A 14,095-nucleotide genomic window follows, 5' to 3' on the forward strand; every position below is an offset into this window, starting at 1 on the left:
CACATACCCTTCACCCGCCACCAAACAGTTCCCTCCACTTAAAAAAGAAAGTAACTAAAAATCAGCCCACATCATGGGCAAGCACCATCCTCCTCGCCGGGAGCCACTGCGAGCACTTCGTTGGGGTTGTCAAGTGGGCACCTTCCTTCGTTGATGTTTCATTGAATTGAGCCCACGAAACCTCCAGAAGGCTCAACGGTGAGATCTGGCATCCCAGACCCACCCCCCTCCATGCCCGCAGTGGCATCCCGGTAACTTCACCCACCAAAGGACCTCCCACCCCAGCCATACATTAACCATCAACAAACCAACCAACACACCACATCAGCATATGGAGGTGACAACAAAACTCGAACCATTTGATGTGCACATAGACGAGTACTCCCCACTCAAGTGTGCTTCCCCCAAACACTTTGCTGCCTCCTCATTAACAACCACTGACTGGATCTTTCTGCTACCTCTGACAAGCTTTTAATTGCTGCTTTTAAGGACTGACCCCTGAAACCAAAATCCAACAGTAGCAACGTGGTTGATTTTGCAACAAACCCTCTTGCACCAATCTCCACCGGTCTAATAATGCACTGCCAGCCTCGCTCCCTCACCTCACCAGCCAACTCAGTGTACTTCAGTTTCTTCCTCTCAAAGGCATCTTCTAATGCGTCTTCGAAGGGTATCGTTAATTCAATGAAGTGCACTATCCGTGTGCCCTCGGAGTACAGCACAATATCGGGTCTCAATGCCGCGACCGCAATGCACTGCGGCATCTGCAGCTGTTTTCCTACGTCCACTACCAACTTCCAGTCTCGAACTTCACCCCACTTAAAACTCGTACCGCCGCGTACACGTGCGACATGCAACGCTCTCCCCCTCCCGCACAAAAGAAACTGCCTTATTTCTCCCACCACGCAGGAGAGAATTGACTTCAACCTGCTTGTTCTCCAACAAGTATGCCAAGGATTTTAGCACTTCATTATGCTTCCAAGTATATCTTCCCTGAGATAAACTAACCTTACATGCAGACAAAATATGCCTCAAAGAGGCTATACCACCACACAAGCTGCAAATCAGCTCCATACCTACCCAGCAATTAAGATTCTGTGGAGTAGGGTGAACATCGTAGGTGGCTCCAATGAGAAACTTAATACGACCGACGTCGTGACGTCGCAGTTGCCCGCCTCGTCTCCTCTTCCTGTTTGTGGATTAAACCAATCACCATATTTCTCCTCTTCGGCAACTTAGCTTTACTCCACAACTTTATTTGATCGCCAGCACCGAGCCCCGCCCTACCTACCTGCGCCTGACCGACCACATCTCTGTGCTCAAGCGCTGTCTGCGCATGCGCAACAGCTTCCCGTGGATCCCACTTACGTCCTGTTTTTAAACTTACAGGAACTGATCTCACCACTGGGTCTCTTGTGCTTGACAATGTTAATTCCAAGCCAACCTTGGCACACTTGAATTCTTCTACAAGACTAGTCAGTGGTAATTCCAAAACCCCCTTTCCATACAAAGCCACACTACTCAAACAATGAGGAATCCCCAACCATCTCCTAATAGCTTTGCTCATAACCCTTTCCCGTCTTTCAACCCCTGACATAGAAACCTCGTATATAGTTAGCGACCATCTAATACGAGGCAATAAACCAAACTGCAGGCATCAGTTTCAGAAAAAACTTACATATTTAAGAACAACAATGCTGTTGATTAGGTAAAACATGAAATACCTTGTGTTTATACTTCAACGCAAATACCTTTGTGTTTGAATAAAAATCACAGTAAATTTACAAATCAATCCTTGTTGTTTTTAATTGGCGTTTTCCATACTGACCCAACTTTTTGGAATTGGGGTTGTTGGCGAAACAACAGAAAAAATCTTAGGTTTGCAGTTTGCTGACATGTCCTCTGTCAGCAATTTCTTTACTGGTTTCACCCAGGTAGGAAAGGATGTTTAATACATGAGAGCTTGTGACATTATTTTTATTAAAAATACCATCCTCCTGCCCAAGACTGCTTGCCTTTTCAATTGTTCTGATGTTGCTCTGTGAGAAAAAAGAGTTTCTCTACATCTTAATGAAGAGGGGTGTGATGGCACAGTGGGTTGAACCAAGGCCTGCTCTCTAGTGGGTCTGGGGTTTGAGTCCTGCTTGGGGTGCCTTGTGGTGGGTGGGTATCCTGCCCTGGGTGTGTCCCCTCCCCCTCTGGCCTTATGTCCTGTGTTGCCAGGTTAGGCTCTGACTCCCTGTGATACTGTATGGGACAAGTGGTTCAGACAGTGTGTGTGTGTCTTAATTTGCTGGGTCATTTGCATGGTTGCATGTGCACATTAACCAAAAACCAACAAACCAACATAAGGTTTCAGTCACATTATAGAATGCACAGAACAGTGAAAAGACTGGCAGGGCAAGTGTCTCCACAGACATATCAAATGTAAGCAAAAGAGAGATGTGGGGTGGATACTGTGTCAAACAGTTGCTGTTGAGATAAACTGTGATCAATATTCCTCTTGTGGTCTGGAGGTCAGGCCTTCATTTGCATCACTTGGTGCTGGAGGTGCTTCTCTAGGCAGTTTTGGACATAGTTGCTTTTTCTGTTTCACTTCCACCTCATTGCCTCCATTGTTACACTACCCTTTGTTATGCTACGCTATGATGTCTTTCTCTGCCCCTTCCAGGGAAGGTGTATGTGCACTGTAGAGAAGGGTACAGCCGCTCGCCTACACTGGTTATCGCCTACCTCATGCTACGCCACAAGATGGACGTTCAGACAGCAGTTGCCACAGTGCGGCACAAACGAGAAATCGGCCCCAATGACGGATTCCTCCTGCAACTATGCCAGCTCAATGAGCAGCTGGCCAGAGAGGGCAAGTTAAAATCCAAATGAGAGCATTTAAAAGTCACTGACTGCCCTCTGCAGTGGGGTGCTGAACCCCATGTGTCCAGTTATGCCAGCACACTTGCATCCACTAGTCGTTTTGTTGGCACATTGATGCTCATTAATCATTACCCAGACATCCTCATGTGATCATACTTCTTGCTTGTCAGCCTGGCTGGTAGAACCTCCACAAGCCTTACCAATGTGGATAGAGTGAGTTTGGGAAAACTGAAGGGGAGGGGCCTGTTCTGTACTGGATTGTGACATAATCCGCCTACTGTTGTATTTCCTTTGTTACCAGAAAAATCCCATTGCTTGTTTTCACAGGGTGGTTTGTTGAATCCCTTGATTTATCTGTTTGAGCTTTTGCTACGTATAAATTCAAAACTTTTCAATTCAGAAGCTATTAATTTTCCATCAATATGTGGAATTAAATATGGTTTGTTTATTTTTTTAAGGAAATTCTTTTGAAGTTGAAACTGGAGAGTCTTTTTAAAAGCATGTGTGCAAAAAATCTGATTTCCACTGCACTTCAGTCCAACCATTTGCTCAATAAATCATGCTCACTAATTGCAGAAAATGTGGTTCTTGGCTGAGAAATAGCAAGGTATCACTGACACTGGTGCCCATTTTCTATAGAGTGAAGCTGATTGTACCAGTTGGCAGCATCTCTCATATATGACTTTTGCAACCATAGTCACACCACTAAAACGGTGTTTTTTTAAGTACAGCACAATAAATTCTTACTGTTTCTCACTGCCTTGCATGTTGAGGCCATGTTGCCTCATCTTTTGTTGGATTACAGTAGTGTCCAGATGCTTGTTCTGAAGAAAAGTGGGTATGCTGGCCTCTTCAAGAATAGAGCTGGACATCATTAATATTTAGAGAGCATGCTGTCACAGGAGCTGGTCTACACTACATCATCCTCTTTAACAAAAAGAAAAAAAAAACTAAATCAGTCATTCATTTGAGGTATTCCATAGCAAAGTAAATAAACAGAGCAATGGAAGTACACCAGCATGTGCCTCCATTCCATCAGTCTTGACTTGTTGTCCAATACATTATGAATAGACAATATTTATTGTTGGGTCATGAGCCTTAGTCTTGATTTTTTTTTTAACAATTTACTGTAGTTACAATTCAGCCAGCAGTAGTCAGAGTTTAGGTATACAGTATTTTGTCTTCCTGAAAAGATAGGTACCAGTGCTGTTACCAGAAAAGATACTTTGAGGCTGTATGGACATAGTATTTATAGACAATTAGAAAAACAAACTGGAACTAAAAAAGCATTCCATAAATGAACTGAAAAACATTTTGTCAAAAGAATTTATTTAATCAAGAAAGACAAAGGTTTATTTTCAAAGTTATTTTCAGTGTTATTTCTATTACTGAATTCTTTTTCAAGGACCAAACCAAAACTGCCATATTTGTGATATAATGGACCCTTAAAATTAAGTCTTTCCTTTCTGTTATACTAGTTTGACATTTGACAGTTGAATAGGCCTTACATGTAGTGTAATCAACATGTCTTCAAGATTTTTCAGTCACACATCATGTAGTGCAGCAGATGCAAAATGCCAAAATCGGGAACATGCATTGTACTGTGCCTTCAGAAACTATTTGCCCTGTCATTGATGGTTTCTTGTTCTGCTGTGTTACAAAAGCTTATTTAAATGGGATTTACCATGTTACCATTTACCATTTGCCCTACAGAAGTAATTCTCAATCACATTAAAATTAAGTAGATGTCTAATTGTTCAGAAGTCTAATTTAATTGAGTTGTCTTATAAGGTCTCATAATTTAAACAGCAGATTAGGTCAGTCCTACTGTCATGAAGATCAAGAAGCTCCCTGTGGAACTCTGAGATAACACTGTTAGGAGGGGAAAAGCTGGAGCAGGTTAACGAAAGATTAGTACAACTTTAAATCTTTCAGGGAACACTGAAGTCCATTGTAACAAAATGCAAAGAAAAAAACATGACAAATCCCACATGTTAACAAAATCGGGCTATGGGACCAAATTAAGCAACTGCCCAAGAAGGGGGCAATTCAGCACTTCACAGATTTGGCTTTTTTTGGCAGAGTGACTAAATGGAAGGTACTTCTGTAAGTCAGAAATGTCTTTCATTCTGGAGAAACAAATAATCCTTGAATATGACATTTCTTTATTATTTGTAAATGCATTGAATAGATTGTGTTGTTGACGAGAAAAATAATATTTGTGTTAGAGGTGCAACAGAGACAAAATATGAAAAAAAATTAAATATTTCCTGAAGATACTGTAAATGGACTGAAAGCAGCTTGTAATCTGTCATCTTTTTAGCCTTGTTTCATACCCTTTTGATAAAATGTACTCCTTCCACTGAAATTAATTTCCCTTACTCTTTGGCTGCATTTTGAAGTATTTCAAAGAATGCTTCACTATTATTTTAGCACATTTTAACTGTGTTTCTGCATTTCATGGGAAATGGAAAAGCATCCTCTGCCTTGAACATACTTCCCCATTGTTTTAAGCAGTTCAATATGCAGATGAACTCTTGTTTGTTGCAGGTCCTGCAGGGTGTCCAGCTCAGCTCATTGCAGTATTGATGACCCCTCTTGTCCTCTGTGGCCCTGGTTAATGTTTAATGCAATTTAATGCAGCATCCTTGTGCTGCAACCCCCCACCATCACCATCCATCCTATTCTCCACCCTCAGCAGTTGCTGTATGAAACTGGAACATGTGTGTTCACCATGTTCCAAAAACACACCACTTGTCATGCTTACCCTCATCAAAGACAGACCATAATATTGGGGAGAGAGGTGTGTCTTGGCTGAGACACAGAGTTCTCACCATCTGACAAGAATGCAGACAAACTATTCATGTCATCGGTAGCCACTTATCTTGCTTAGTTATATGCTCTCCTGGATACCTTACAAGATGAGTGCCTCATCATGACTATGGACATTGTAGTACCTGACCTGGGAGCCTGTGTTTTTGACTCTTTTCTAAATCTTTTCTCTGACAAGGTGCACAGCAGAATTAGGTCCCAGCTCAAAAGTACTCTAGAATGTTCCTTTCTAGGATAATAGAGAATGCACACTGGGTAGTATCCCACTTCTTTACAGAGACAGTATTCTGAAGATGATAGCTATAATCACTTGGGCTAGGACAGAAAGGAAAGAGTTGTATTTGAAGTCCCCTAAAGACATCCACTCATCAACATTTGATGGAAACCTGGGGGGTACTGACATATCCAGATACAGTGGAAAGTTTTCCTCAGCAGGTGGGAGGCAACAGGGAAAGTAGACACATACAGTTTTGCATGAAGGTATATGAACTTCCACTGTAAATTTCAGATTGGTTCTATGAAAAACCCTTTTCCTATCCACAGATTCTAGGTATCGTTCATAGGGGATGTTACATGCAATAAACGAAAAAATGATCATTCAGAATCAGTCCCTGGGCAAAATGAAGAAAATATTTAGGGTGAAAAGGAGCACAACGCAAACCTAGTAAACAAACTAGTTTTGACTGAACTACAGCAAGACATTTGTAAACAGTGCACAGGACATGTGTCATGTATGTATTATGACTTCGTAAATATCAGACAACCAACTGTTTGAAGATGATACAGTAATGTTGGACATGTCATCGAAAGCAAAGACAATATGTGCATGCTGATAAATCATTTAGCCAAAAGGCATCCATTCTTTGTGTGAATTAAATAAATGTTTGAGAGTGCAGTGGCACAGTGGGTTGGACTGAGTCCTGCTTTCTGGTGGGTCTGGAGTTCAAGCCTCACTTGGGGTGCCTTGTGACAGACTGGTGTCCCCTTTATGTTCAGCCTTACACCCTATGTTGCTGGGTAGACTCTGGCTCCCCACAACCCTGTATGGGACAAGCAGTTCAGGTGGTGTGTGTTTGAGAGTGTAGTAACCGTTTGGATTGCCTCACCTAAACTCAGTCTTTATCATTTTCACTGAGCTGAGTGTGTTGTCCTGATGTTACCATTTCAAAACTGAGTGAACCCAAAGGTACATTAACGGTCAGTGTGGTAACTATAATCAGGTGGGTAAGAAGATAACATCAAAATTCAAATATCAGGCTTCTTGGGCAACATTTATGGCTTATCATGTATAAAGGCGTGGAACCTAGTCAGTTTTTTCATAACAGTTAGTGTATAATGTCATGATCTGAAGAAACCAGATAACCTCAAGATAAAATGTAAATGCTCATGTTGACATATGATTCTAAAACCAGAGCAAAACAGTTTGGTATTAGTCAACTGTAAGACAAATAGTGTAAAAATAGAGACAAAAAAAAAATACTGACGTAAAAGACAATATCATGATTTAAAATGGTTAAAGAAGGAATTTATAGCACAAGTAGTCAGTACAGGTCCAGTATAGTCAACATAATTAATAATATTATTGCTACAGATAATATCTAATGGCAGCATATATAATGGGAACAGTAGCAGTCTCTGCACTGAACCGTGAGGTATTCCATACTTACAGACAAGAGTGTGGACGGAGATTAAAAGTCATTAACATATACATATACTGTAGTATATGGTCAACTGTCTTATTTCTTTATTTGTCTTATCCCTTTGTTCAGCGCTGCATGTCATTGTGTGAGAAGAGTGCTCTGTAAAAATTAATTGAATTGAATTGAAAATGCATACCAAATTTTTTTTGCAGTGTAGGGTCCAAACCACCTCAGTACAGTACCAGAAAAGCCCAAGCTATATTCCAACCTGTATAAAGGAATGCAATGATTCTGTTAGGTCTGTAAGTTTTTGGACAGTGATGCAATTTTCATCCTTTTGGCTCTGTACACCACAGCAATGGATTTGAAAAAAAAAAAAAAAACAGTCAAGATGTGCTATAAGTGTAGACTTTCAGGTTTAATTTGAGGGTATTTACATCCAAATTAGGGGGGCGTGGTGGTGCAGTGGGTTGGACCGGGTCTTGCTCTCCAGTGGGTCTGGGGTTCGAGTCTCACTTGGGGTGCCTTGCGACGGACTGGCGTCCCCTGTGTCCTCTCCCCCTCCGGCCTTATGTCCTGTGTTGCTGGGTAGGCTCCGGTTCCCCGCGACCCTGTATGGGACAAGCGGTTCAGAAAGTGTGTGTGTGTATACATCCAAAGTGGGAGAATGAAGTAGGAATTACAGCTATTGTTTCATTTTTCTGCAAAAGTTTTGGTACCCCTGGCCAAATGACATATTTAGCTAGTTTTTAAGTGAAAAGTCATAAACAAGTCCTGCATGAAGCAGCGTGTTAAAGAACTAAAATAAAATATTTGCAAATGTTATCGCACAGTTACTTTTTGTTTAATGAACTTTAAAACATAGGAACAAAGAAAATAGTAATTGTGGCATTGTGGCATGTGCAAAAGTTTGGACACTCTTCCACTTGTCCAGTGATGAAAACTTTTTTGCAAGGTCCCTGCCATGCCCACACCTCTGAGCCGACACGGAACACCTGGGATGCAACGCAAACCGGGGCATAAAGGGCTGCGTCAGACCAGCAGCTGATGCGGAACCTTGTTCAGCCTTCTCGTTTGCGACCTTCTAGCCAATTCCTGTTCCCGAACGCCTTCCCCGATCCCGTCCCTTGTTCCCACGATCCTGTGCCTCTTTATGATCGTCGACCTCTTGCCTGTGTACCGACCTCGCCTTTTGGATTCTCCCTGTTACGACGTTCGCACCTTGAAGACCAATCGCCTGTTCTCTGACCTCCTCTCTTGGATTTCCCCGAAGACACCACGTATACCGCTCTGCACTTGGGTTCGCCGCTTCCTTCCAGAGCCAGACATGACAGTCCCTGACCCTAATAATCTCATTAGGCCTTAGCCATTATAAGTTGTCATCTCTTGACAATTGCAGAGCTTAATAAATTTCTCAAGCGTAATAAATTCCCATTGCTTGCACAATGATCTGCATGGAAGAGTCATCAGGAGCAACCCTTACCTGGGATCTCATTACAAAAGTCAATGTCTGAGGTGTGCAAAATAGCATAAGCCAAAGGTCTTTTGAAAACAAGTGTTGTGGACTGATGAATTCAAAATTGAGCTATCTGGCCACAATGAACAAAGGTTTGTTTGCAAAAAGAAGGAGCCGCATTTGATGAAGAAAAACACTTTGCCAACTGTTAAACATTGCGGTGCATCAGTTATGTTTTAGAGATGTGTGGCAGTCTGTAGCACTGGGAACACTGTACAGGAAAAGGGAAGAATGGATTCCTGTAAATATCAGCAAATTCTGGATGCTAATGTTAAACAGTTAGCCAAGAAGCTGAAGCTGAAAAGGGGATGGTTTCTACTACTGGCCATGAGCTACTTGGAGAACAGCAAACTGGAGGTTTTGGAATGGTCCTCACAATCCTCAAACATAACATCATTGAAAATCTGTGGGTAGATGTTAAACATGCTGTGCATGCAAGACGGCTCAAGAATATCTCAGAATTAGAAGTGACCTGTAAGGTAGAGTGGGCAAAAATCCCTGCAACAAAAATTGGCAGACTCTTAGCTGGATGCAAAAGGCGAATACAAGCTGTGATCTGTGCGAAAGGGGGTGCTACGAAATACTGACTTACTAGGGTGTCCAGACTTTTGCACATGCCACAATTACTATTTCTTTGTTCCTGTATTTTAAAATTCATGAAATAATAAGTAACTGGACATTAACAATTGCAAATATGTTCTTTTTTAATCACACTGTTTCCAGCAGATGGGTGTCATGTCCACGCCTGCACCACAACGGACAGCACCTGACGACGACCAAGAGCCTGATGACAATTAGATCACTCGGCTTTAAAAGACCCTCCTCAGCTCCTTCACACTCGCGGAATCTCAATGAGACAACTGTCCTACTTAGCTCTCATGTCCCAATCTCCTTTGTTCCCAGTCCCTATTCTTCGTTCCAATGCTTCTGACCATTTGTCTTGTCTCCTGACTAAGTCCAGAGATCTTTGCTCCCACTCTGACCACCGATAAACTCTTCGTCCATCCCCGACAATGAGAAATCGCCTCACCCTTTAGTTTCTGACAAACTGAACTTCTGTACTTGGGTCCAGTCATTCTCACATCCTCAGTTCCACATGACAGCAGGGGGTGTGGTGGTATAGCGGGTTTGGCTGGGGCCTGCTCTCTGGCAGGTCTGTGGTTTGAGTCCTGCTTGGGGTGCCTTGTGACGGACTGGCATCCTGTCCTGGGTGTGCCCCCTCCAGCTTTGCGCCCTGTGTTGTTGGGTTAGGCTCCGGTTTGCCACGGCCCCGGTTGGGACAAGCGGTTGTGTGTGTGTGTTTCCTGCAGCGTGTTAATTACTACTTTTCACAAAAAAAAAAAAAAAAAACATGTACTTTGATGAAGGGTGCCCAAATTTTTGCATAAAACTGTATGTGTGGTTCCCCTTTTTAAGAGACTAAATGTATTTGGACAATTGGCTGCTCACCTGTTTCATGGTCAGGTGTGTGTTATTCCTTCATTATTTCATGTACAAGTAAGCAGATAAGGGGTGTGTGGTGGCGCAGTGGCGCAGTGGGTTGGACCACAGTCCTGCTCCCCCGTAGGTCTGGGGTTCGAGTCCCGCTGGGGGTGCCTTGCAATGGACTGGCGTCCAGTCCTGGGTGTGTCCCCTCCCCCTCTGGCCTTACGCCCTGTGTTACCGGGTAGGCTCCGGTTCCCTACTTGTATGGAACAAGCAGTTCTGGAAGTGTGTGTAAGCAGATAAAACATCTAGAGCTGAAGTGTAACATTTGTTTTTGGTGTGGCAAACCCATCTGTGATATGACAAAAACATTAGGTGTGGCCGAATCAACTCTTCGGTGCATTCATAAAAAAAAAAACAAAAAAAAACACACTGTTGTGCTCAGGAACACCAAAAGGCCAGGGAGACCATGGATAACAGCTGTGGTGGATCACAGAAGAATTCTTGCCCTGGTGAAGAAAAACCCTGTCACAACAGCTGGCCAGATCAAGAACATCTTCCAGCAGGCAGGCTTCTCTGTGTCAAATTCAACAATAAACAGGAAACTTCATAAACTGGACAACAATCAAAAGGAACAAACATGAACTGAAGACTGCTGCACTGAAGGCCAGACAAAGTATCACCAGTAAATACGGGGAGTTTACCACAAGCTGTAAATCATTGGTAAGCCTCAGAAACAGGAAGACCTGGTTAGAGTTTGCCAAGAAACATCTAAAAAACCTGTACAAGTCTGGAACAACATCCCGTGGACAGATGAGAGATATATCAACGTGTACCAGAATGATGGCAAGAGAAGAGTATGGAGAAAGGAAGGAACTTCTAATGATCCGAAACATACCACCTCATCTGCGAAGCATGCATGGAAGTATATGGTATGTTGTGGGCTTGAATATCTGCCAGAGGAACTGGTTCCCTCGTATTTATTGATGATGTGACTGCTGACAAAAACAGTAGGATGAATTCTGTATAAATTTCATTCTGTATAAGATGTATAAGATTATACTGTCTGTTCAGATTCAGCCAAATCCTTAAAAACTCATTGGATAGTCCTTCACAGTGCAGATGGACAATGATCCAAAGCATATTACGGAAGATTTGGGTTACGGAAGCAACCCAAGATTTTTGTTTAAGGCAAAGAAATAAAGTCAGCTTGGGATCAAAGAAGCGGCACTAAGATGGTTTGAGTCCTACCAATCTGGCAGATGCTATCAAGTGGTCTGGCGGAGCTCTCGTTCTTCTCCTCTGCCTCACTCAACCAGTATCCCGCAGGGTTTGGTATTAGGTCCTTAGGTCCTCTTCTCTTCTCGTTCTAAACCTCTTCCCTCGGCCTAGTCATAGCCTCCCATGAATTCAAATACCACTGCTATGCTGATGATACCCAGCTCTTCCTCTCCTTTCCAGCTGGAGCATCAGACATTTCCGTACGCATTGCTTCCGTATGCATGGATATTTGATCACCACCTCCAACTCAACCTCTCAAAACAGACATTCTTCACCTCCCAGCTAGCCTGTCCTCCTGTCACGATCTATCAATCTAACTGGACAACTCATTCATTTTGCCTACCTCCTCAGCTAAGAGTCTGGGAATGATGATTGACTCAAGTCTATCTTTCTCTCTCAGCACATTGAAGCCACAGCCCAGTCCTGCAGATAGATCCTGCATAATATTCGTAGGATCCATCTTTACCTCACAATTGACTCTACCCAACTACCTGTCCAAGCCATAATGAAATCCAGTTAGGACTACTGTAATGCTGCTGCACGAGTTGTGTTTGATTTGCCAAAGCGTTCCCATGCATCTCCTCTACTCATTTCTCTGCACTGGCTTCCTATAGCTGCCTGGATCAAATTCAAGACCCTGGTTATTGCTTACAAATGCATCAATAGAACTGCTCCCAGCAATTTACAAGACTTGATCAACCGCGATACGACAGCCAGACTCCTTCGCTTGTCTACTTCTGCTCACTTGGTGGTCTAGCACACAGAAAGTAAAGCACAAAGGTTCTCATTTCTAGCTCTGAAAACTCATATATGGTGTAAATGTTCATGCACCGTAACTTTATGATCATCCACAGATAAGCCTTTACACAGCTGCTCCTTCTGTATTGTACGTAAATGTTTGTGTACCTTAAAAAAAAATTGTAGGAAGGTTATCAGGATTCATCTATCCTGTGTTTTATGCATGTACTCGAGCGATGAACATCAGTGCATCAATTGAAAAATAACAAACTAGGTTTACTTAAGAACCGCATGTCTGCAACTATGTCCCTTTCGCCTAAAGTAATGCACAAATTTGTATTTTTGCTGAGATGTATGTCACTTTGGAGAAAAGCATCTGCTAAATGAATAAATGTAAAATATAAATGTAAATATAATTTTCTGCAACGGCCCAGTCAATCATCTGACCTGAATTGAATTTAATATGAATTTCACTTGCTGGAGGCAAAACAGCCGAAGAACAAAAAAAGTGTAGACTGTTGCAGTGAAGGCCAGACAAAGCATCACCAGTGAAGAAACCCAGCATCTGGTAATATTGACTGCAAAGGATTTGCAACCAGGTACTAGAAATGACAGTTTCATTTATGATTGTTAGTTTGTCCAATTAGTTTTAAGCACTTAAAACTAGGGGTCTATTAATAATGTACACTTAAAGTACATCTTCATTGTTTCATTTCAAATCCATTGTGGTGGTGTACAGAGGCTAAATGTTGAAAACTGTGTCACTGTCCAAATCCTTATGGATCCGACTGTAGATGGTATCAGAGGCTGCATTGTAATGCATAACAATGAGCTCTGTTGGAAGGCCTGCACTAGCTGACAGGTGTCACACGAAACATAGGGGCCTAGGATGGCTGGACCCAAGTGCAGCGTCGTTCGTCCGGAGACGAGGGATGAGGCAAGTTCTCGATGTAGGGGACAGGCGAAGGGTTGGTCGATCGGCGGTCAGGGTCAGAGCAAAGATCCATGGGCGAGGTCGGGGGACTTAGCGAAGGGTCGGTCGAACGGCGAACAGGACGGGAATGAGGATCTGTGGACGTGGTCTGGAAACTAAGTGAAGAGTCAGAAACTGGAGGGCGTGAATGAAGAGCTAGCAATGCTTGTGAACGAAGAGTCACGAGAAAGGGCAGTTTGTCCTTGACGAGATTCTCCAAAGGTCTGGGAGTTGTGGAGTGTCTTTTAAAGGGTAGGTGCTGAACTGGAGTCAGGTGCTGTTGACTGTGTTGTGGGCGTGGACGTGACAACAGGAAGATTGCCCACGTCATGACAAACAATGCAGTTCTGTGTCCTAATGATTTTTCTTTTGTGTTCTACATGCCATTAGTAAATACATGTAAATAAAGGCTATCTTTTCAATTGTGTTTTTATGGGAGTAATAATGCAAAATAGTAGGTAGCGGCTGACAAAACATATTTTTCATCTACTGTTATGCAGTTAAACTGTTAATCCAATGGCGTGTTCCTACAGTGAGTTTAAGACTCATTCTTTCCTGTCCATTCTCTCTCAGGGCCCTTCATCATCATGCTATCATTCTACCAGTACTAGTTGCAGGCTGCCATTAACTAATCATAACCACTCCTGTTGGACAAACCTTTTTTTATTGCTGAAATTTCCTTTAGTATTTTTTTAAACAATCTGGAGATCGATATATTGAAAGGTTTAACCAACCAAAAGTATAAAGAAAAAAAAATTCTGCTGTGTAATTTCTCGTGCAGACATTTAGGCTGTGGAACATGGGAGTTACAGTAATTGA

General features: G+C 42.6%; 1 protein-coding gene across 1 annotated transcript in view; it reads left to right on the forward strand.

The window, feature by feature from the left end:
- Positions 1–14,095, forward strand: part of dusp3a (dual specificity phosphatase 3a) — a 76,748-nt gene that overhangs the window by 18,759 nt on the left and 43,894 nt on the right. The window contains exon 3 of the mRNA XM_018752783.2: positions 2,672–3,140. Within this exon, the coding sequence (XP_018608299.1) occupies positions 2,672–2,880 (209 nt within the window). The 3' untranslated portion in view covers positions 2,881–3,140. Of the gene's footprint in view, positions 1–2,671 lie in introns of the transcript that reaches the window.

This window comes from Scleropages formosus, chromosome 7 (assembly GCF_900964775.1).
Source record: "Scleropages formosus chromosome 7, fSclFor1.1, whole genome shotgun sequence".
In the NCBI taxonomy this organism is placed as follows: domain Eukaryota; kingdom Metazoa; phylum Chordata; class Actinopteri; order Osteoglossiformes; family Osteoglossidae; genus Scleropages; species Scleropages formosus.